The sequence below is a fragment of the Episyrphus balteatus genome, chromosome 2 (genome assembly GCF_945859705.1).
Source record: "Episyrphus balteatus chromosome 2, idEpiBalt1.1, whole genome shotgun sequence".
In the NCBI taxonomy this organism is placed as follows: domain Eukaryota; kingdom Metazoa; phylum Arthropoda; class Insecta; order Diptera; family Syrphidae; genus Episyrphus; species Episyrphus balteatus.
The window spans coordinates 24,692,726-24,717,959 of NC_079135.1; the positions used below are offsets into that span (position 1 = coordinate 24,692,726).

The window sequence follows — 25,234 nt, forward strand, 5'->3', positions numbered from 1 at the left end:
AAAAGTATTGAGATGTAAAAGTGTATACCAAGTTCTAAAGTTTGGGTTCAAATTAGTATCAATAATTGTTTGTTTACTTGGCAATTTTTGAAATAACTTTAAAAATCGGTAATGAAAACAAAAATAATTGTCAAGAGAACAATCAAAATTTTATTGATACGAATTTGAACCCAAACTTTAGAACTTTGTACACTTACATCTCAACTTTTTGTGCCAGCTTAATTTCAACATAGGAGAACTTGGCTCTTTTTTTAACATTAATGTTTTTGTTGTGATATTGTTTTAAAATGAACGCTTAACGTGTTGTGAAATGATAACCATCTTCTCTTTCAAGATGGCGACCCTTTTCGTGTACCGATCGTCCAAACAAGTTGTGTTTTATAATGAAGACATTTATTAAAACATAATTCATGAAAAAAAATTTGTTTTGTCTAAATCGCAAATCACCGTATTTTTTTTGCTCAATTAGCTGGGCTAATTACTAAAATCTTAAATCTTAAAAATGTCAAATTTGAAATGAAATATATTTATCAGATCGCTTTTGTCAACGTTCCTTACTTCTTTACACAACTGTCTATATCCATTTCCTATAAAGAAGCCACCAACTATATATTTCCATTCAGCAACAACACACAAATTGATTCAAAAATAAACAAAATAAAACTGATTTTTTGAGCTACGACCTACGACGAATATAACAGGATATAATACAAAAAAACCACAAAAAAAAAAAAAAAAATAAAGAAGACAAAAACTATCAATCGCCACTTGGATGGCAAAGAATTGAATATCACTTGGCTGGCAGTTATACTCGTACAAGTAACTTTCATGGATGTTTTTCAAAAAAAATGGTCCTTGTTGTTGCAGACGACGACGACGACGACGGACGAGAACGAAGAAGGTTTCTCATTCTCATTTATGCATGCATTCAGGAAATTGACATCGCCTAGAATATCACACATCCCAGAAATACCAACATATCGTCATCGTCTCACCATATGATGTTTTTCCTCAACGAGGGACTCGTTCCAGGATGTAGCAAAAGAAAAAAACAGCAATATTCGCCTTTTTTTCTTCTGGAACATATCATAGTTTTATTTTTTTTTTGTCGATTTGGTTCCCGTGTGTCGTGTCTCGTGTGTGTGCCAGTGCATGCAAAAAAATAGCGACGGTAGCTTTGGTTGGTTTGAGAGCCAAGAGCCAGTTTTACACAAGGACACAAAATCCATTCAAGCATAAGGAGGACGAAATTTATTCAATTTTGATATTTTATTCCCATGTGATTCTCTTGGTAATTTCATATATTGTGAGCCAAATCAAATGGAATTGTGGACGGGACATTATTTGAATTTGTGTGTTTGGTAGTTTTACATTTTAACTCACAGAGTCGTCTGCATAATATACTTTTTTTTGGGTGATTTCGTCCTTTATTTTGGCTCCTTGGGTATAGTTGGTTGATGGTTTTTGGAATGGTGGTCTATACTATTGCACCAACAGTTTTTCTATTCTACTACTTGTAGACCCCCTTTATCCATTCGAAGAAAACCAAATGAAGGTTGTTGAATTTATGTGCAATGAGATGGTAGAATAAATATTACAAATTATTTTTGTATGGAATTGTGATTGAAAATAATACCTTGTGCGTTTGAAAATAATGTATGTATGCTGCTGCTGCTGCTTCGTGCAAGGCTAAAATACTTTTGACAAACGATTTCAATGGGGATGATTTTTTGTTCGTTTTTAAATTTATATAAATGTTTGCTGATGTGTCAAAAACAGTGGTTTAGTTTTGAAGGAAATCAATATTTGTGAATTTTTTTTTGCAGTTCTAACTAGAATATTTGCGGAGCTTCAGGCTTTCAGGCTTGAAAATTCTTGTAAATTTATAGAGACTTCATTAATAAAAACCTGATGGAGCCAATACCATCAAAACCAAATGGTTGTTTAAAAACAGAAAAAAACATGTGAACTCTGATGTAGAAAAAATTAGCAGAAGTCGGAAATTTTCAAACTGATTTATTGACGGTTTAGATTATAAATCTGAATTCATCTTCTTCCTTTTTTTCGGCGCTGTTATAATCGCGATTTATGTCGAAAAGATCGATACTTTCCCACGTATCTGATTCCCGCTAGTGATTTGTCAGTGAGGTTTATCAGGTTGATCACGTTGATCTCAGAAATCGGCGGCAATTCATCCGGTTTGGTACTTTTCCATTTCTGAAATCTGAATTGTTAAATTTCTGAAATATGATACCTTCCTCACACACAACTTAACCCATCAAAAAAACACCCTTTCACCAAAAATAATTTTAAGAACTTTATGAATCTTTTGTCCCTGCTTTATCTAAAACCTTCATCCCGAATTTTATTAGTGTAGCATGTTTTTCACATGGGTTTCGGTTATATTTTACTTGTTAAAGTCAAAAAACAAGCACCCTTGTTTTTAATCGGCAATAACTTTTCTTAGAGCAATCGTATTGACTTTATTTTTATGTCCTTAGGTTCAGCATCAAAAAATACCTTCAAAACATGTGTCATATGATGATATTCGACAAACAATTTTTTTCAGTATGTTTTTGACCTTCACCCCCTCCCTCTTGTCATACCTAACTGGATCGCACGTACTTGGTCTCGTAGTTAAAAACTTTTAAGTAAGTTATCAAAAGAATCGAAGTTTTTAATTTTTTTAGCTATTTTTTTTTTTTGGAAAATTGGATTGCACGTTATCCTTTGAAATTATAAGAAATATCAGTTTGTTAATTGAATCATTTATTTTCAAAACATGATAAGTCCACTTTTTTTCAAAATTCGTTTTTTTTACTAAATTGTTACTCTAGGGATAGCCACGTCTATCTTAAAAATAATGAAATATACGATTTTACAGCTAAGCGAAATATTTTTTTAAGTATCAAAAACAGGATAAGTCCCGGACTTATAATCTTTTGAAAATAAACAACAGCTTTTTTATGTGTAAAACTTTAAGTTTAAAGCTTCTTTAAAAGTTAAAGAAGCACTCCGGACATTATTATTTTAATCTCAAATACAATTTTGTGATAGACTTGTGTAGCCATTTTAAAATTAATTTCACATCCGTTTATTATCAAAGTATGATAAGTCCAAAAGCGTTTTTATTTTTTATCTTTTGAACTATAGCTCCAAAAATTAAAAACGAAATTGTATTTTGTACCTAGGCAAAAGTTCTACAGAAAACCTATATTTTTTATAAATTTTGCTACACTTATCAAAAGAAAATAGAACGTTTTTTTCTTCTCCTGCAAAATTTAAAATCATGTTTTGAAAATAAATGATTCAATTTGAAAAGAAATCGATTTAGCTTTTGACTCGATAAGAGAGGGTGACCATAATATTTGTATGTCAATTTGCGTACTTTGGCATACACTTTGTGGCGGAATAAAAAAAAATTAATCTCTTTAATTTTAGCTAATTAAAAGTTAGTTTTTGAATTATTGAATTGTCCGCTAAAATAAGTCTGAAGTTTACGGACTAAATCTGAAATGATTAAAATTAATAAGTTAAGTAGACCTCCAAACTTGTAGCTTTTTAAATGCTTTTCAATTCCATGAACTTGGTTTTTGTAGCCTCAGCAGTTTTTTTAATATTCAAAATTCCTCTAAAATAATACTGAATTTAGCGGATGAAAGTAGGAAAATTAATATTTTTAATATTTTTTGTATGCCCAAAATTGTAGCTAATTAAATGCTAATTTTGTGCGTAAAAATTAATTTTGTGGCTCCTCTCAGTCATTTTTTATTTCAACTTCAAAGTTTCAGAAAAGTACTTCCGGTAATGTAAAAACGATTAAAAATAGTTTTTAAAATTACGAAAAGCCCTTTTTAATTTTTTAAAAAGTGTTAATCTCCAAATTTAGTATGCCATATAATTTCTTGTACAACAAAGAATTTTTAGAATTTTTTTTTTTTAATATTAGGAAACCATTTTTTCAATAGTTCTTATAAAATAAAAATAAAAAAAAAAATTTGGTGAAATTCTTATTAAATTATATTTCAACACATAAAAACTAAATAAAAAAATATTATAAACTCGTTTTTGTACACAATTTTTAGCTGAAATCGGTTGAGTCGTTTATGGGAGATTCCAAAATCAAGAAAACGGTTCTATGGCAGGTACCGTTAATACCGGTGCTAAAAATTTTTCTACTATTTTCTATCTTTAGAGTATTATTTTAGCTTGTTTATCATTTAAAAAATCAGCACTTTACTACTTCTAAAAACGCAAATTCAGTTTTCAATTAAATAATACCTATGAAAAAATATTTTTATTTCAATGATTTATGGAATATTCTCAGCATATTATACTATTTTGAGAAGAGAATTGAACACACCAACTTTTGAGGTAACTTGCCGAAATGTCGTAGTGCATTTTTTTTACACTGCGGTTCATTGAATTAGGGTCATGCAAAATTTGTGTTTACTTAGTTGGGCAAAAAAGTGAAATTTGCTTTAAAACTGATGCCACTGAGTTAAAATTTTTGAATGCACTTGTTAGCAGGGTTATTCAAGGTTCCGTATCAAAAAGAAAAAAATTGAGAAAACTTAAGATTTGTAGTCACGGCACATGAAAGACCGTCACAGGGTGATCATTTTTTCGATTTTTTTTCGAATGCCCATAACTCCCAAAATATATGGCTGCGATTTTTTAAATTATTTTTCTGTTAACAGTCACCACCTAACCTATCTACTGTTTTCGTTTCGACGTTGACTTTTGGGACACCCTGTAATATCAAGAAGTAGGTACCAAATAAAAAAATTCTGCAGATATAGACCTATTGATCTGTTAAACATTTATTTCAAAAGTTCCTTTAGTTCATGAGAAAAAGCTTATCAAATTTTATAATAATGCACAAATTTCAAATGGACTTGACCCATTATTCTGAACGCCTCATAGGTATGTAGTAAGAAAATACTCACCCAGTTTTTCCATTACTCTAGCTAACTTTATAAAAAAAATTTTAAAATAAAAACATCAATTGAATTTGTTTTCCTCTTTATTGCTTGAAGGCTCTAAAAATAGTTTTACAATCATCACCTAAAATGTTTTTTTTATTTATTTATTTTTTTTTTTTTATATTTTTTAAGTATATAGTATTATAGTTTTTTTTTTTGTTTTTAATGCCTTACATACAATAAACATGTAATCCATTACATTCCATTTACATCAAAGAATTATACACTTGAGTGAGTATATATGTTTTTATTTGTGTTTTTCCTTTTTTTTTATTCTTTCAATATAATTATCATTCAAATGAAATTTAAAAAAATTCATCTTATATTCATTTTCATTTCCATATTTTCATGTTCATTTTTGAGTACGTATATATTTTTTTTTTTGCTATATAGAAGGAAATTGGATTTATTTTGTTTAAATATTATTTAATTTTGTTTTTGAAATAAGTTGAAAGAAGAGTTAAAAAAAAAAAAAATGTTTTTAAAAAGAAAAATTTTAATTAAATTTTCGTACTTTCAAGCATATTACTATTGTTGGAAAAAAGTAAGTTTTCTTTTATTGAAATATTTTTTCTTGTATATTTTATTCGTTTGTTTATTCCATGTACCATTTTTTAAATTTTTTATTAAATTTAAAAATAATCAAAATTTATTTTCATATTCTGTTTTTTTCTATTTTTAATATTTGATTGAGTGTTTAGAGCTGCAAGAGAAAAGGACTAGAGAGAAGGAGATTCTTTATTTTGTTTATATAATATGTATAGGTAGGAGAAAAGATTTATTTTATTTTCAATTCTTATTTAAATTTTATATTTTTTATGTATATATGGTATGTTTTTTTTTTAGGGTTTTTGGGGTTTTATGCTTAAGTGGTACATTTTCTTATTTATCAATATTTTTTTCAAGTCTTTGCAATCTTTTTTTTTTTATTTATTTAATTTTGTATAATTAAAAATTGGTTTTTGGTGTCCTTTATGTAATAAATTGTAATAAAATTAATATTTTTTTTTGTTTTTAATCTTAAAAAATTGGTTTTCTCCCATTTGAAAATATTTCACAAAAAAAAACTTTTTCTGCGTTTTTTTTTTATTTTTTGGATATCTACAAAAAAACAGCCGATTTTTTTTTTGAGATTATATGAAAGCTTTGAACAACTGAAAGCTTATTTTAAATTTTATAATATTTTTTTTTTTAAATTAAATAAATTAAGTAAATTGATATAATTGTATGTATATTTTTTAATAGTTTCACATTATAAATGTTGACTAGATACTGGAATACACAGTGTTTATTTATTTATTTTTTTTTTTTTAAATATGTTATGTGTGTGTATATTGTATATAATATTATATACAACTACATTTTTTTTGTTAAATATATGGTGAATATATATTTTATATAATTGAAATTGTATTTTGTTTTTGATTTTTTAATTTTTATATATTATTTGTAAAAATTTTATTTACATAATAATTTTTATTTAATAATATATATAAATATTATTGGTCTGTTTCTAATTTATAAATTATGCTTAGTTTTTTTTTTTTATGTATATATTTATATATATGTATATAAATATTATGTATATACTTAATTTTGTTGTTGTTTTAAATGTCTACATCTTACATCATAATAATATAATATATTTTTTTTTTTTTCAAAAGTCAAGTGTTATTAATTAAATTTATATATTTTATTAAAAAATAAAAATAATTAAATGTATTGCTTGAATTTAGTTCTCTTAACTTGTGTTTATTTATTTTTTCTTCATACGTATATAAAATACACAATTTAGCACGTCCCAAAGGACCAAAAAAATCACTTTTCCCAAAAATGTATGTAAATAAATATTTTTTCAATTTTTTTATTATTTAATTATTTATTTTTGTTTTCTTGTATAAAAAATATAATGCAAAATAAAAAAATCTACATTTTGCTTTCATCCTTCAAACAACATGCAATATATTTGTTTTTTTTTTTTTTTTTATATATTTTTTTGTTTTACAGTTTTATGCCCAGTCCTTGATGTCCTTTTGTGACGTGCAAATTTTTTTTTTCTTATAATATATTTTTTTTTTGTTTAGCTTTTATATAATTTTTTTTCTTAAATCACAAAATTTTCTATCAGAATAAACTTTTAATTATGCTTTTATGTATTTTGTTTTTGTTTTTTTTATTTTTTAAATACGATTTGTTATTATGTCATATAAATTGTAATTTTTTTTTGTTTATGTTAATAATTTTTTTGTTTTGTTTTTGAAAAATTTTCAAATCGTTGTATGTTTTAAGTTCGAAAGTTTACTAATTTGCAGTTTTGTTTTTTTTTTTTTTTGTATTCATGTATTTATTGCAATTTTTATATATATTTTTCTTTTTTTTTTTTAATTTGTTTAATATATATATTTTTGAAGATTTGTTAATTTCTTACGCATGGAATCTGTTCTGTTGGGACAGTATAATGATTTTATATATTTTTTTTTAATATATGTATATATAGAATTTTATTCGATTTCCAAACTCATATATTTCCAAAATTAATTGACCGTAATTTCTAATTAATTAATATTTCTTTTTATAATTTAGTGTATTTTTTTTTCCAAAATTTTATAAATTATAAATTAATATATATATATCATATATATTTATGTTATTTTTATTTTATATGGCTGTTGAGCTTTTTACTACCATGAACAAATCTTTGTAAATATTTTTTTTAATTTTTGTTTTTGTGTAATTGCAATTGCTTTTGGGTTTGTCTTTTTTATTTTTATCAAATTTTGTTTGTCTTTTTTTTTCCTTCTTATTAAATAAATTTAAATTTAATTAATATTATAATATCTTTATCTTTCTAATAAAGATAATTGTTTTTGTTTTTTTTTTTTAATTTTCTTATTTATATATATAAAAATATTTTTGTTTAAAAATTGTAAAATAATATCATATGTTTTTTTATTTGCATTTTAATAATATTTTTTTTTAATAAAAATTAAAATTTAAAGAAAATTTTATTTTTATTTATAATTTTTTATTATTATTTTAATTTTTTTTATTATCTATGATTAAAAATTTTATAATATTAATTTTAAGTATTGTCATTGTGATATGTTTCTAATATTTAATTTTTCACTTTATATTAAATAAAAATAAATAAAAAAACAAAATTTAAAATTAAAATTAATATTTAATTAGTTTTTATCTAATATCTAGAAATTTTTATTTTTGACTACAGAATAATAAATTAGTAAGGTTGTAGATTTTTGTATAAGTACTAAGGTGAAGAAAAATAGTGCTGATCTTATTTATCATAAATTTGAATAAAAATAAATAATTTAAATAAATTAAAAAAATCTATTTTTATTTTATGAAATTATTTCTTGTTATGATTCTATTTATCATAAGAATTTGATTTGCAAACTCGTTCAATAAATGAATGAATTTTGTTTGCAAAAACACGAGTTTGCAAAGACCCTTTTAAAAATATATTGAATATTTTGGGAGATTTTCCTTTTCAAGTACAAAAACAAGTAATTTGCGGGTCACTGTGGTGTATGTGTATTATTATTTTATATAGAAAAACTTAAGGAGACTTTTCTTTTGAATTTTGATGTGTTTAGAGGAATCTTTTTAAAATGCCTTTTTTTCCTTTTTTAATGCAAGGGATATTTTTCAAAAATCTGAAGAAAAAAGAATGGTATTGTTTTTAGCTTAATTCTAAATGCATTCACTGCGAACTCATATCTGTAGCCAAAACATGTTTCGAGATTTATATCCGAAAAAAAAAAAAAAAAAAATGCTTCCGAATAAAAGAAAAAACAATATTTGGTTTGCAATAACTCCGCAACCAGACCTCTAACAAGTTTTTGGTTTTCAGTTATGAATAGAGAAAGATCTTTTTATTGATGTATCTTTCGATGCATTTCGAGAAGTTTTTTGAAAATGTCTTATTTTTAGGCAAGGGGTAAATTGGATATTTTTCGAAAATCTAAAAAAAATAGATTTCTGGTTCACTGCGAAATCATATCTTCAACCTTAAACTTGTTTCGAGATTTAAATCCGAAAAAATCTGCTTCCGAATAAAAGAAAAAAACAATATTTGGTTTCAAATAACTCAGCAACCAGACCTCCAAGAATGTTTTGGTTTTCAGTTTTAAATAGAGATTAGAGAGACGTTTCTTTTGATATCTCACCTTCTCCGGGGACCTGGCAGCTCAACGTACGCGTTTAAAAACGGCTCAATTATCTATAAAATGCATTCTCAAGAAAGAGTTTTAATATTAACAGATTCTTTAATTCTACTCTCCAATAATTACAGTGGAAGAAGCTATTCAAGTCGCTAAAAACCTCAACAAGGGAAAATCTGTTGATTCAGATCCAGATTGATTCTGGTTTTTTTTTCTCAATCTTACAAGATATGATCAAACAAATTAACTATGGAATTCGAAATCCCAGTAAGTTAACACCAGGAAAGTGTCTTAAGTCCTTAATTTTTTATTGCATTTGCAATCCTCGACTATTTTCTTGAAGTTCATAAATCCCTGCAAAGAGCATGTAGAAAGTGGATAAGAAAATATGTAGCAATCGTTGCCTACTTTTAGGAGCAGATATTTGATGTGATTTTAATAATTTGAATTTAAAAACAGGAGTCCTTAGTAAAATTTCATTTAGCTTATAGACAAGTCGGATAAATGTACCTATTTTTAAGGGCTTAACTTTAGAAACAGGATCTAATAAAATGTCTATGTACCGAAAGATACCACTCTTACGGATTTTTTTTCCTAATCATTTGAAAAATAGATCACATAGCATTGAAATATTTTGAAAAATTTCAATTCTCTCCTAAAGTGTTTCCAAAAATTCTACTTGAATAATTTACATTTTGGAAACATCAAACAAACGTCAATATCTTTAACCATCTAAAAGCTAAAAACTTCAATTCCTTGAAATCATCGACAAGTTTAATAAACTTCTTCCACCTCGCCCATCTCCATCATTCATCATTTTCTAAATCTCTATTTCTCACGATATCACCTCCTTAATGTCAATTTTAAAAGAATATAATTCAAAAATTTTTCATCTACCCATGAAGATCCTCTGACAGAGCTAGCAGTAGTGTATAGGTATACATATATATGATATAGCAATATTGTGTATAGAGAAGGCACTAATGACACTCTGATGGAATCCCTAACCAAACACTAAATCAAGAACTATAACCATGCTTGCTCTTGGTGCATGAAGAAATAACATCCACACACATATACAAAATACATATAAGAATATTATATATATTTTATAAAATATCTAAGCAAACTAAAGCTTTTAGAGACTATATAGAAAGATAGATAGATGGCTCTACAAACACATAAGCATCACGTATACATCACTTGAGTTTGTGCAAAAAAAAAAATCTCTAAATGCACTTGTAAACCTACAGATGTAATTTCATCCTTAAACTACACTTTGAAAGATAGACACTACAATGACAGGCTACACTGCCTCACAACCAACGAACTGACGACTGACGACGACGGAGACATGAGAATGGGGAGAAAAGATGGGTTGGGTTTTGGGTTGGTTATAAGGAGGCACAAGCATAAGGAAGGGCATCACATAGTGTCGTCCTGAAGCTGGGAGGGCACACTCCCGTTCACATCTTTTTGAGCTTGAGAAGCTTGAAGAGGAGGAGAAGAAGGCAAAATGCTGGTGGTGGTGGATGCTTGAATGAGATTTAATGCTGATGCTGCAACAAGCTTTTAATAATGAAGCGAAGGATAAGATGAAGACTTGCGTGCTCCACCCGACCTCATCTCCTCTCCTTGGTTCCTATAGATTGCTTGTATGGCAAGGAGCTACAGCAACAGCAGCATTCACAACTTTTGCCATTATGCTGTTACGCTTTTGTTTCATGTTGTCGTCGTCGCAACGTTGTTGGCTGTTGATATTTTCTATACCACATACACACACACTTAAATCCCCCGAGAGGGTAGGGGGGTAGATTATTGTAGGACTTTTCACGTGGTAAAGGTTCTATTGTACCTTCCTCGACTCTATCTCCCAACAAAACGACAACTACGACGAACGACTAGAATGTTGTCTTAATAAAAACATGGTATTCCTGATTATTACTGTGTATCGCATTGAAATGTTGCATTTGTGTCTTTTCACATTGCGTAGTGAAATGTGAAAAGAAAATTTATTCCGTTGAAGGGATAAAGAATGGGAGATGGATGTGGGAGAAGAGAGAAACGTATTTTATCCTTGTGAAGAAAAAAATAACAAAACTGTTGCACATGAAATGAAGAAGAGTGGCTGACTGAATGAGAAGGAAACAGCTCCTTCGCGGTGTATGTTAACGGCTCGGCTCCAGCTCAGCAGCCCAGTCGCATTTACTTCTTCCAACAACAAGGTAACATTTTCCTTTTCTTATATTGTTTTCGACAAACGAAACAAGGACTTTATACTAGAAAAAGACCCAGGGACGACTTATATACGATATGACTCGACGACGGAGACGTCGATGTATAAGGTTTAGAGACAGGATTGAAGTCTTCTTTGTGAGACGACGACGATGAGATTACCAAGAGTTTGTTGGATGATTTTATGAAAACAACTGAATTTTAATGCAGTAAAAAAGCTATGTGTAAGCAAAGAATAATTCCATATACACACATAATACTTTGTGGTTGGGTTTTTGATCATAAATTATTTATTATTGTTGCAACTTGTAACAATTGAGAAGTTTTTTTTGTTCTTGGTTTTTAATTGAAAGCAATTGCTTTTTGTATTTTTTTCTTTCTTTTTTTTTTTCAATGAAGAAGAATTGTGATTTCTGTAATTTAATCTGTGTAATTATTTTTTTGAACGGCCAGTTATGAGTGTCATTTAAAATTTGAAAACTGATCTTTAATAGTTAATTTGTAAAATTTTTTGGTAAGCAATAGAAATTTTAAATTATCTGTTTAAGTTTTTTCTATAGACAAAATATTACGCATACGCCACAGTGACCCAATAATCATATGTTTTGATGTTAAAACTTCAAAACTGATCTGAAATATTCAAATGGTAAAATTATTTGGTCGGCGATAGAGTACATCATATTTCGGCACTTGAAATTTTTCATAGACCCTCAAAATTTCAAGTTATCGTCAAAAAACCGTTTTTCAATGTTTTCACATTTCAACGATTTTTTACTTAGTAATTTTTGGGACAGTTTCAGATTTTTGTACAGTTCTAAATAGAGGAGTACTTGTTCTTTTTGAAAATATTTTTTTAAGAAAACGTTGGAATGTGAAAAACATTGACGATAACTTGAAATTTTGAGGGTCTATGAAAAATTTCAGGTGCCGAAATATGATGTACTCAGTAATACCTATGTACGTTTGTACGTGTACGCCCCTAGCTTTTGAATAGCGGTTCGGGTAGTCCATCCATTTCGTTTTAAAGACCTAACTAATCCTTAAATTAAAATATTGCACCTATAACGCTTGTAAAAAGCTCCATACAATATTTTAAGGAAAATTCTAACTGTGTCACCTAACACAGTTAGAATTACGGGATAGTTAAAGATACAAAAAAAAAAAAAACGAAAAAATAGTTGGTAGTTGAGTATCCTTATGAGATTTGTATTCTACATCACTAAAATTTGTGCTTCTCAGTTTGCATTCCAAATTGTGTCCTTGATCCACATGTAATTTGATTCTCACTGCATTTCAACAAACCTGCGATGCCAGTGATTAGGCATAATCAAAAAATGTCACGCAAAATAAATCCTCCATATCTATATTATGCAAAGTCATAAAGCCCAGGGTTACCCTAGTTTATAGGGTACACGCGTTGAAGACCTATAAAGGAGGTCATAATCTTCAACAAGCGAAGCGGAATGTTGCTGACATACATGAGAAGTAATTCAAGTGCCACTTGGCGTCGCCGAGAAATATGTACTCCACCGTGATGCGGTACCTATACACATTATACACTCTCTCGTATACAATATTCGTTACGTTTCGTCAAGTAAAAAAAAAAAAATAAAAAAAAAGTTGACACATCTCTATACACAGAGCAGTTTCTATATACACCGTCATATCCTGTGTGTGTTATTTTCATTGAAGGAAACAAGATGTCGTCCTGATGACATCCTCTTTTTTCGTATTTGCTCAGCGCGTGTATTTACTGTTCTTTTTTTTTTATAATTTTTCTTTTGATTTGCGCTTGTTGCTGACTGAAAACTTGGTGACGGGTGACGATGCAATTTTCTTCGTCCTTTCGTACATTTTTTTTTTTTTTTTTATTATTGCGGTGACACAAAATGTAAAGCTCGGGAACACGATGCGGGAATAACTGAATGTGAATGGCGAAGTGAAAAAGTGGGAAATTATAACACACGAAGGGCGTTCTTTTTTTTTTTTTAATTTTGCTTGCAAATAGGGATCTGCGCCTACTTAAAATTTGCAGTAGTTTTTTTTTTGCTTTTTTACTGCTCTTGTGTTTGTAAAAAAATAAAACGACGTGAAAAATTAAAGAATTTCTCATAAAACGCTTCAAGCTGTCGGATGTGTGTCCTTCCAAGGATATATTTTTTTTTTCTTTTTCATATACATGTTTTATGACTCTTTAGTGAATGTATAATGTCGTTTGTTGCGTTAAATTAATTATCATGCGTGTGTTTTTTTGTATAAGATGTGTAGTTTTTTTTGTTTGATATAATTTTCCTCTCTGAAACACAATTAAGATTTAAGTGTTGGTGAAAGATGCGACGATAATGGAGGTTGGGAGAAAAAGGTGGACTGGGGAAATTAATGAATTATGTTTATGGTGTTGTAATTTATCATTTCCCTCTCTCTCTCTACTCACTAACATGGATGCCTCAAGGATTAAAAATGCGTCTTCATTATTTTTGATTATTTCAAAAAACTTTTGGAAAAATAAGTCTGAGAAGAACCAGAAGGCATTACACTAGACAGTTTTTGTTTTCATACTAAAAAAACTTTTTTTTTACTTGTTGATGATGTTTCTTCTTGTGTTTTGAGATGGGCATAACCGAATATTTTTATATAATGGAAATAAACTCGTAGTTTTGAACTTTTGAATGGTTTTTCGATAAAATAAGTTTCAAAATGCGTATAGGTATTGAATATTCTCAGTAAGATACAATTCCGAACTATTCAACTGAAATCTTCATATGGACAAATAAACAATAATGGTGTGCCCCAGGGTTCCGTTTTGGCTCCTACACTTTTTTTGTTATTAACTTAACGATTATTAAGTATTTGTTTTAAAATTTAATCTCATGTTGATTGGTTGTAAAATTCTAAGGGCAAGATATTGTATGTTGATTTTGAATGCTTTGAAAGTTAAATAATGCTTGCTGAAAAATTCATCCCTGTGTCTCTCGTTTGAGTGTCACTTGTGGAAAAAAAATGCACGACTTGACATAAAAAATTAGCCGTTGGAAATTCATCGATTTGGTTAGATACCAGAAAAAAAACGAAAAAACAATTTTCAACGAACGAAAATAGAGCTTGAACCAAACCATATAATTTTAAAGGACTTTCACGTGCCGAGTCCGATTCTGAAATCAAAATTTCACTGGCACTTCACGTTTTTGAAATTCTTGAATATTAACAGGTCAAAAACGCCATTTTTAGGGCACTTTCGACGTCGAATAACATCACTGTTAAATTTTTTTTTGCGAAACTACTTATGCAATCTCAAAAAAGCATACTTTATTAAATAAATAAATATATTTATTTTTTCTTTTTCAAAATTTATATTATGCTTAGATATTGGAATTAGGAGTTTATTATATTATTTGGTTTTTTAAACCAAATTCGAGTTTGCAACTTGTGATTTTGATTGAAAAAAAGCAGCATTTTACGGAAAAATATGTATTTTTGATTAAAAATCAAAAAGAAATCCATTGAAAATTAGTTTTTTAGACTTTATAGTGAAAGTAATGATAAGTATGGCTCAAAAAGTAGACCTGTAAACACTTTTGAATTCAGAACACTTAAGTCAATTAAAATAACCTAAAAAGTTCTTTTGCTACTGACTTTTATTTTTCTTTTTGCCTATTTTTTGGCTCGATTAACAACAGTTTGATAACCAAAGATATTTTTTAAGAAACTACGATTTCTCTTATTACTCAAATTTCATCAAAGTATTTGGGGAATTGTGATATAAGTTATTCTGGTTTTCCACAAAGAAGTGTTCTTGGTCCACTATTGTTTATCTGCTTTAAAATTCCTTATGTTAAAGAAATTTTAACTGAAATATTATAACTTTATATTTTTTCTTTAAATTATTTTTAATTTTTTTTTTTTTTTGAAAAAAGATCTTTGTAAAAAAAATACCCCGTTTCACCTTAGTACTTTTGAATTTAATTATGTTTTTCGACACTTAATCTGTTTTAAGCTTTCTATTTTCTATTACTAATATCTTGCTTTTCTAAATAAAAAAAGGAAATGTTAACTAAAAAAAATTAAATAAGAATTAAAAAAAAAAAAACTTTATTACATTTTCTTTATATATTTTAACTTTTTTTGTTTAAACTTTTCTCGGCAATAAGTTATATTTTTTTTTTTTTTCATAAAATTTTGTATTTTCTTGTTTATTTATTTTTTTCTGTTTTGTATTTTTAAATTTCTACTTTTATGTTCCATAAATATTCGTTGCATGAGATTCTTCTTAATTTTAATTTTTTTTTTTTTTTTTAATAATTTTTTGTTGTTGTTTATTTTATTTTTTGAAAAAATTAAAAAATTAAATTTTGCAAAAAAAAAAAATGTTAAAATAAAAAATGTTTGCCTCTATATCATTCATTGTGGACTAATATGATAAGACTTCCTAAGCTACACGCTAATTTTTAGCATTTTTTTGTTTGAATTTTTAAAAACTTTATTTTTTTATTTTTCTGAAAAATATTTTTTTATAATTTTAATATGTAAATATTTTTTTTTTTTTAATTTTTAATTTTAATAATTTTTTTGTATATAGTCTAAATATTTTTTAATTTCCAAAAAACGAAACAATTGGGTTTTTTGCTGTGTATTAATTGTGTCTGTGTGTAAGTGTTTTTGTGTTTTTTAACTTAGTGTGTGTGCCCTAGTATTTACAGTGATTAACCGTAATTCGCCGGATTTTATTGCTTTTTTTTTTGTTTTAATTTTTTACAAACCAATGGGTTACTACTTACCTGCGTCACTGTTCTTGGGATTACGCGACAATAATATCATCGTCGTTGTCTTCACAACTATTCTCACTACCACTCTGATCCTTTTGGCATGCCGACTCCAAATGCTTATTCAAATACGACTTCAAGGCAAAAGTCTTATTACAACGATCGCACTTAAAATTCTTACAACCCGAATGGGTTTGCATATGAGCCCTCAAATTTGACCTATCAGCAAAGGCCTTACCACAATCGGCACAGCCATACGGCTTCTCTCCAGTATGCGAACGCAAATGACCCTGCAAAAGCCAGGGTCTTGAGAATAACTTACCACAAATTTCGCAACTGTGTGACAGTTTATGGGTCAAAAGATGCATAGCCAAAGCCGGCATTGACACATACGCTTTTCCACATGTATTACACTTTTTGGCCGACTGAGAGTCCAAACTACGGTGAGTCTGTCTGTGACGGGACAAATTACTCGAAGTTGCATACTGCCTGTTACAGTCGTTACACTTGTAAATCCCACGTTTCCTCTTTGAATAAATCTCAATATTCATGGGTTTGCGACCCTTGGAGCGCCCATCTGTCATCGACGATATCATCGGTTTCTCCTTCTTGACTTTAAGTAACTCCGTGCCCCAGAGGCTTTGTGCTCCTCCACGATTAGACGACTCCGATGATGAGGTCAAGGCCGAACAGGTGGATGATGACGATGACATATCAATATCAACATCTGAGGAATGGTCGGAGTTTGGCGGCGTTAGCGGTGAGCAGTTTTCGGTATTGTTGCTCTCATAAGAACTACTGATGTAGCGGATTTTGGATGATGTTGCAATTGACTTGGTTGTGCCACTATTGGCCGAATGATGATGGTTCTGGTGATGATGATGGTGACGATAGTCACTGTTGGAAGAATTCGAGATCTCTTGCATGACGGGAGCATGTGTGACGACATAATTGGGGATACCGTTGTCTTGTTGTAGAATTGTAACGACACACGGGGCGGGCAAAGGGGGCAAGCTCTGAGAGAGTGAGAGCAAGTCGTGAGCAGCTTCGGTTTCTTCGATACTCCGTTCGCGGTATATCGATTGGGGTTCATTTTTAATGGTTACTAGTGGAGGGTCTTCCTTCAGGAGTTGGGGAGTGGATTTTTGTGCGGGTGGGGCATAGAAAATCACTTGCCCTCCTGATGAACTTGCCCCGTCGACCCTTGATGGAAATACTCGGTTATTGTTGGTGGTGGTGCTCTTAATGGCACTAACCGCGATCACTTTGGGATTCGGTGGACCGTCTCCGGCGATAGGAGGAAGTCCGTTTCGTTTCATCAACTCCGGCAAGTCATGGGTTGATGCTGCTGTTATTATCGTCTCTTTTAATGATGCTTCAGTTTCTCCAGCCCGTTGTTGTTTTGGCACGACGACGACTTCTGTTAAAGACAAGGATTTCGAGGACGATGATGATGATGATGTGGAGGTGGAGGAATTGTTGGAATAAATTCTGGATAACTTTTCTTTGTTGACAGTTGTAAGCATGGCGCCACCGTAACCACCCTTCAAACGCTGATGTGGTGAATCCTCTGTAAGAAAAAAGATAGAGAAAACAAAAAAAAAATCAACAACAAAGATAAGAGGATTTTCCGGTGAAAATTAAAATAGCAGAAAAGTGATAAAAACCTAAAAAAAAGGGAAAACAAAGCAAGAAAAAACTCCTACTACCGACCGTTGCACACAGCGGAAACGAGGATAATTACAGTTATTCTTTTTTTTGTTTTATGTTTTGTGTTAAATAAACTGTTTCATCCTGCCCCAGAGTTGAAAGATTTCCCAAACACAGAGAGAGTGAAAAAAAGGAGGGCAAAATATAGAGAGACAAAAAAAAAAATGGGGATAAAAAAAAAATTTGGCACAAGATACAAAAAATTATAAGCACACAAAAGAGCGACGACAAACATCATGGATGGATTACTTAGAAAAATGCCGGGCGGAAGGATATGGCGTCGACTGACTACACGGTATGGCGACAGGGGCGAGGGGGTGGCAAAATAGCGATAGTTGATGGTTGGAAATATATATGTTGGCTATGCATTATCATCCACTTTCGGGATTCAATGTGGTGAATGCTTGTGTCGCAACTGGTTTGTCTTTTTTTTTTGGCAAAACAAAATGCAGTAAAACAACGGGAATAATAATCATCCATAGTACATCCGTCAAAGTAAATTTTTGTTTGTCAAAATATTATACTCGGGTGATAAAAAAACTTATCAGGTGAAAAAATTGTGAACAGTATTAAATTGTTATGGATATTAAACGAGAAGGTTAATACTTTCTAAAAACATAAATTATATTGTTAAATAACATTAAGGCTAATTGTAATGGGGCTCGTTAGCGAAGCAATTTTAACCATTTTTATTTAGCTCAATTTTCATTAAATTAGAGATTTAGTTGGTTTGCCTTCGAGTGCCCTCTACAATTTAAGTTCTCAAATGAAGAATACCGTCCTACCTTTCGAAATAATAGCGCCGTTTTTTCCCCTTTTTTCCCCTTTTCAAGTAATACGAGTTTAAATGACGATACACGGAGAAAAAAAAAATTACAACGTAAAACTAAAAAAATTCCTTTTTGACACTATTATTTTTATAAAAGACTGAACTAGAGGGTAAGGGTAAAGTGCTCGACTGACAGGCAGGTCCATTTTTTTTAAATTTTTTTTACCTTTTTTTATTTTTCTTGAAAATAACCAAAATTTAAAAAAACTGACTTGATGCATTTTTTTTGCAATAATAAATTATATAAAATGATAATACAGGTGTTTAGTTAAAAAAAAATGGTCATTATATTTTTGACCGCACTTTGTATGGGAGGTGACCCACTGTGTACCGGAGCGATTTTCTTCAAACTTGATAGTAAACAGTTTTGGGTGGTTCCCTAGGACAAATTGGAATTTTTTTTAAGACCAAAATTAACGGTACCTGTCACATAACTGAAATAGAAAAGTTATTTATTTTTTTTTTTCAAAAACGGCTCTAACGATTTTGATTAAAAATGTTGTATATTTTTTGTGCAGTTTTTAACGCCATAGAACCGTTTTTTTGGTTTCTGTATGTCTCGTACAAGACTATTCCGATTTGAACGAAAATTTTTATAAAAAGAGTTTAAGTAATTGTAATATTAAAATTTTAGAAAATTTCCAAAAAACGCATTTTTGGATTTTTAAAAAAATATTTCAATTTTTTTTTTTGAAAAATCAATTTTTGAAAACTGGTTGGTGAAAAAATTTAAAATTTTGTTTTTGTGTGCAAATTAATTATTTATTCAAAATAGCATACGAACTTTTTTTTGACAAATGTTAGAAAATTTCTTTATACCTATACAAAATTATATTTAAAAAAAAAACGGCTCTAACGATTCTCAAACATTTTTTTTCTAAAAAATCATTTTCATACAAATAATCCAATGGTATGCCTTAGTTTTATCGGTTAGAACTTATTAAGGATTACTGTGATAAATATCACAATGGTAGGTATCATCGATTTCTCTTTTTTGTATGTATCATGAATTTCACCAATTGATTCTGTTAACTATCACGACTTTTTCAGATAAAGAGAATTTCTCCAGTAAATGTCATGGATTTGTCTCGCAGGTATCAAGGATTTCCTTTGTTTTTGGGTAATGCATAAATAAGTATCACAGGGTCGCCAAGAAGAATAACGAATTTGTCTGGTAAGTATCACAGATTTCTGCGGTATGTATCACACATAGATCTGGAAAGTATATCACAAGTATAAATCTCTGGAAAGTATGACGAGTCTCTCAAGTAAGTATCACCGATTTTACCAGTAAGTCTCCGATATGTATCACGGATTGTTCGATTTGTGTCAGTTTGACGGATTTTTCCAGAAATGTGAATTTTTCCGGTAAATATTTTGAATTTTTTAGGAAATGGCAAGTATCATACATTACTTCAAATATTCGATTTTTCTAATAATTACCACGGATTTCTTCAAAAAGTATAGTAGATTCCTTCTAAAATGCTCTGTTTTTCGATTTCTAGGAATAAAAATTTGTAAAAAAAGGTGCTTTAATCCCTTTTCTTAGAAGCTATGCGATTAAAATGATATTAAAGTAGCTATAAAAAAGCTAGATAGTATCGAACAATAGGGCGGAAATTCAACATCGATGGACATCATGTCTTATTCATTTCAAAAATGATAACGTATGTACTTTAGGTATTTTGGAGATTTTTTTATGTAATTCGTTGTCATTTATTTGAGAATAAAAAAAAAAATAATAGTGAAACCTGCAAATTTTATAACTTCAAAAAAAAAAGACAAACTTAAAACATGGCAGTTTAATTTGCACTCAAGTATAAACATCAAATGACTCTAAAGTCTGAACTGCAAAAAAAAAAAACAAAATAAAAACTAAACTAAACAAAAACAAGTTCAAGCAGAAAGTAATCAGAAATAGTTTTCTGTTATATTTTCTATATATGCATTATAAATGTCCTTGTGCAGAGAGAGAGGAGAGAAAAGCCAAATAGAGGTAACATGGTATTGTTTGTTTTTATATTTTTTCTTTATTTTATTTTTTTTTTGTTTTCATGTACAATGAAGTAATCAGAAAAATGTATTGAAAATTCAATTGTAATATTGGGCGGATGAGAGAAGAAGACTTATTATATGGAAATTTGGCAGAGTTTTTGATATATTTTTTTTTTTTTTGAAAAAAAAAGGTCAGCGAGATATTTGTTTAAGGGTTGCCTTGGCTGAAGGACATATGGATTAGACAGGCATTGATTGACATAGTTTATGATTGTTTAGAATTTATTTTTTTGAGGGGTTGGTTTTTTGATTAATTTGAAGATGATATATATTTTTTTTCCTTTGGCAATTGGAAAGTTATTTAAAAAAAAAAGTTAATTTGAATTTGCTTTCAAAGGTGATCCTTTTTTTACCATCTTAAAAAAAAATATTAATAAAAATACGTGAATTAAAATAAGCTTAAGTAAATACATGTTTATGTAGAAATTAGAAAAAGCGAATTTAAAGTTCATAATTTGTAGAACGAATGTTTAATATATTTAACACAGTAAAACTTATTATGAGTAATAATTTGAAGACACCTTTACAAGCTTTTATTTTATAAATTTTTGTTTACAAAAGTGTTCAAAAAATTCAACAGTTTTTCAAGGTATTCGAAATCATTTTGATAACAATTTTATGTGATTTTATTCAATATTTCTAGTAGCTTATCGAGAACAGTAATAAAATTTGAAAATTTTCTAATTATTTCTTTTGATTAATAACTATAATAATTTTTATCAAAAAAAAAAAAAACTATTTTTATGGATCGAAATTTATAACGGTTTTCTCATGGTTGCCATAATTAGAACTAGGCCAAATTGAAATGGGACCTCCAGCTTACATAAAAAATCATCAAAATTGGTTCACCCAGTCCAAAGTTCTGAGGCAACAAACAAATAAAAAAAAAAATTGAACTGATAACCTCCTCCCTTTTGGAAATCGGTTAAAAAGTAGCCACCTTTTAGGAAAGTTTTAGAAAAATTTGGCACTTTTTGGGTTCAAGTCAAGGCAGACCAGACCATTGATTCTTATTTTAACAAAATATAAATCTTAAATCTGTATAGCAGGTACGTGGCATGTACCTATGTTAAAAATTTCTTGGAATATTAAAGGTTTTTAAAAGTAGATTTTTTACAAATTAACAAAAAAAAACTTAAAAAATAAAGTTACAAAAAACATATCTTTAAATGGTTTTGACATCCATACGAAATAAGCTATTTAATTTTTAGAAAACTGTATTGAAAAATTCTTAAAGCCGCTTTTTATATATAAAAATTAAAAAAAAAAAAAAAATTGGTCAATCGAAACATAAAAATAATAATTTATAAAACTTATTAGACCATTTTCAAAAAATTGATTAAAAAAAAATTAGAACTTTTTAACAACTCAAAGTAGAAATTTTGTATTTAAGAATTGCACTTGTAATCAGTTGTATCGTTTACAACAAGGTCTGACATCACGAAAACGGTTCTATGGCAAGTAAATTACTTCCTTTGAGTAGCATACAAAAATTACTTATTTTTGAAAAATGTTTGAAAAATATTGTATAAATCATTTTTTTATATACAGGGTGTCCCACAGTCACCGCCCCAAATGAAAACCATGGATTCCTGAGGTCATTTTAAGTCGAAAAACTTAAGAGGTAATTTTCTCGTTTTCGTCCCGTTTTCGAGTTACCACTGTTTTTATGATTTTTGCTCTCTTGTCCTTTAACTGGCCTTATCTTTGCCAAACTAAGTTTGATTTGAAAGATTTTTTTTACAACCAATCAAGAATTTATTACAGTTTAAGTTTGTCTCAAAACTTTTTTTTCTGCGGACAACCGTTTCTCCACAATTTTGCATCAAACACAATTTTCTTCGTTTTTTAAGTTGTTTTTTACACTTTCATATCATTTAAGTCAAAAAAACACGTTAATGAGTATTAATTTTTTGTGCTTTTTATTAAAGCCCAGTTTATTTCCATAAAAAAAATAAGTTTTATTTCATAAAAAAGGCTACTGAAAGTAATTAAAAAAAAAATACACAAACTGAGCGAATTAAAAAAAAATAATTTTTAAATACAAAATTAATTTAAATGAATTAAAACTTTTTCTGAGCTTTATCTACTTGTTCTTTTCTTAACCACAATAGCTCAAAAAGTTTATAATTCATTTAAATTAATTTTTTATTTAAAAATTATTTTTTTTTTAATTCGCTCAGTTTGTGTATTTTTTTTTTAATTACTTTCAGTAGCCTTTTTTATGAAATAAAACTTATTTTTTTTATGGAAATAAACTGGGCTTTAATAAAAAGCACAAAAAATTAATACTCATTAACGTGTTTTTTTGACTTAAATGATATGAAAGTGTAAAAAACAACTTAAAAAACGAAGAAAATTGTGTTTGATGCAAAATTGTGGAGAAACGGTTGTCCGCAGAAAAAAAAGTTTTGAGACAAACTTAAACTGTAATAAATTCTTGATTGGTTGTAAAAAAAATCTTTCAAATCAAACTTAGTTTGGCAAAGATAAGGCCAGTTAAAGGACAAGAGAGCAAAAATCATAAAAACAGTGGTAACTCGAGAACGGGACGAAAACGAGAAAATTACCTCTTAAGTTTTTCGACTTAAAATGACCTCAGGAATCTATAATTTTCATTTGGGGCGGTGACTGTGGGACACCCTGTATATCTATATCTGACTAACAGATGACAAGCAGTCCAAGTTGGAAACAGTTTATCTAATTTTTTACCAAAAGTTAATGGTGTCCCTCAAGGATGCATTCTTACACCCCTTTCGTTTTCAGTTTAGGTACCTAAATGAATTCCCATCTTCACTTGGAAATTTTTTCTTTACTTTAACAGCTTATAACTTCAGAGTGGACTTCAACCGCTTTCTGACCTGGAATAACAACATACATGTCGACGTGAAAAAAAAATATTAAATGAATATAATCAACCAAATGTTTATTGTGATAGATAGATGTTTTATACTTTCTATTGAAATCCTCACTATAAAATTGTTTGACACTATAACAATAAATAAAGCTATCTAGAATAAATTGAACTATGCGGTGAATGAAGGATTAAATTTAAACTTAACGAGAAACAAGTTTCACAACGTTTCAAATGTAATTCCATGAAAAACCCTGATTTGACATCGAAAACCTATTAAATGATTTCATCTATTTTTTTTATGCTCATATTTGTTTTAAATATCATTTTAATGCTGCTGAATATTTTATTGGCTTTAGTAAAAAAAAAAAATAAAAGTTTAAAACGAGACATACATTTCATCAAATAAAATTCATTTAAAATTTTGCACAAAAGTATGCAACGAAAAAAAAAAGAAATCGATTAATTCGATTGAGTATTCTATTTTCACGGTCTTATAGTTTCCAAAGCCGAATGCGTTTTGAATTTATGATGACCCATGCCTTTGGTATATACCAACTGAGTGTCCAATCGTGATAGAAAGAGATAGAAAAATACAATAACTACTCGCTTTGATAGTGAGGAGAATATCCAAACAGAATTCACTTTTTAAATTATATAGTCAAAGGCTGAATTGCAGTATAAAATAAAATTGTTATTCAGAGTTATTTTTTAGAGATTTGTGCCTTCAAAGACCTTTTTATTCCCTCAATTTTTTCTTCGTCATGCCATACTACTAAAAGGCCACTTTTTTGGTCCTTGTTTGTAATTTTTAGAGATAAATTGATTTTTTAAGTGGCAAGTGGAAACTGGAAAGTGTCAACCGAGAAAATGGAGATTTGTTAGTTGTTAGCTGTTAGTTGTTAGTTGTTAGTTGTTAGTTGTTAGTTGTTAGTTGTTAGTTGTTAGTTGTTAGTTGTTAGTTGTTAGTTGTTAGTTGTTAGTTGTTAGTTGTTAGTTGTTAGTTGTTAGTTGTTAGTTGTTAGTTGTTAGTTGTTAGTTGTTAGTTGTTAGTTGTTAGTTGTTAGTTGTTAGTTGTTAGTTGTTAGTTCTTAGTTGTTAGTGGTAAGTGGCATGGATAAAAAACAAATTTTCTTTAAAAATAAATAAATTTATTTTGTTTGCTTTGACTGCTCACTGGCCTTTGTCCATAACTTAAATATGAAACTTTGTGAATCCTCTTTGCACACTCTAAGGCTATTCAATAGCATAGATAGAGATATACATTTATAAATTTTGAACAAGCAAATTGTAGAACTAAAATTAAAAATTCACCCCATATAGCTGGTGTACGTACCGTTCCGTACGTAGTGCAACAGGATGCGTAAATATTCATAACACGCGCAGACAATCATCCTACTCCCTTCACACCAATAAACTTATAGCAAAATCACTAAAATACCCCCTCAAGTGGTATCCAAGCTTAGGCAGCAAGGCAAGGCTATCCGAAAGAGGACGAGCTACGGATTTATATATTAGCAATGCTCAAGGATAATTTGTGAAGCGTAAACTTTGCAGACAATGCTCTAAGGATGCCATTAGCCCAGGTAGCAGGAGGTGATGGTAAAAGTGTGTACGTGTATATT

At 29.0% G+C, this 25,234-nt stretch overlaps 1 protein-coding gene across 2 annotated transcripts in view; it reads right to left on the reverse strand.

The window, feature by feature from the left end:
* Positions 1-5,115: 5,115 nt before the first annotated feature.
* LOC129910278 (homeobox protein 5) overlaps positions 5,116-25,234 on the reverse strand; it is an 84,257-nt gene continuing 64,138 nt past the window's right edge. Inside the window, exons 2-3 of one of the 2 annotated variants that reach the window (XM_055987603.1) lie at positions 16,177-17,731; positions 5,116-5,688 (exon numbers count right to left, since the gene is read on the reverse strand). In XM_055987603.1, coding sequence (XP_055843578.1) covers positions 16,197-17,731 — 1,535 coding nt within the window. In that variant the 3' untranslated portion in view covers positions 5,116-5,688; positions 16,177-16,196. Of the gene's footprint in view, positions 5,689-16,105; positions 17,732-25,234 lie in introns of those variants that run through there. The other variant, XM_055987602.1, reaches the window with a different exon arrangement.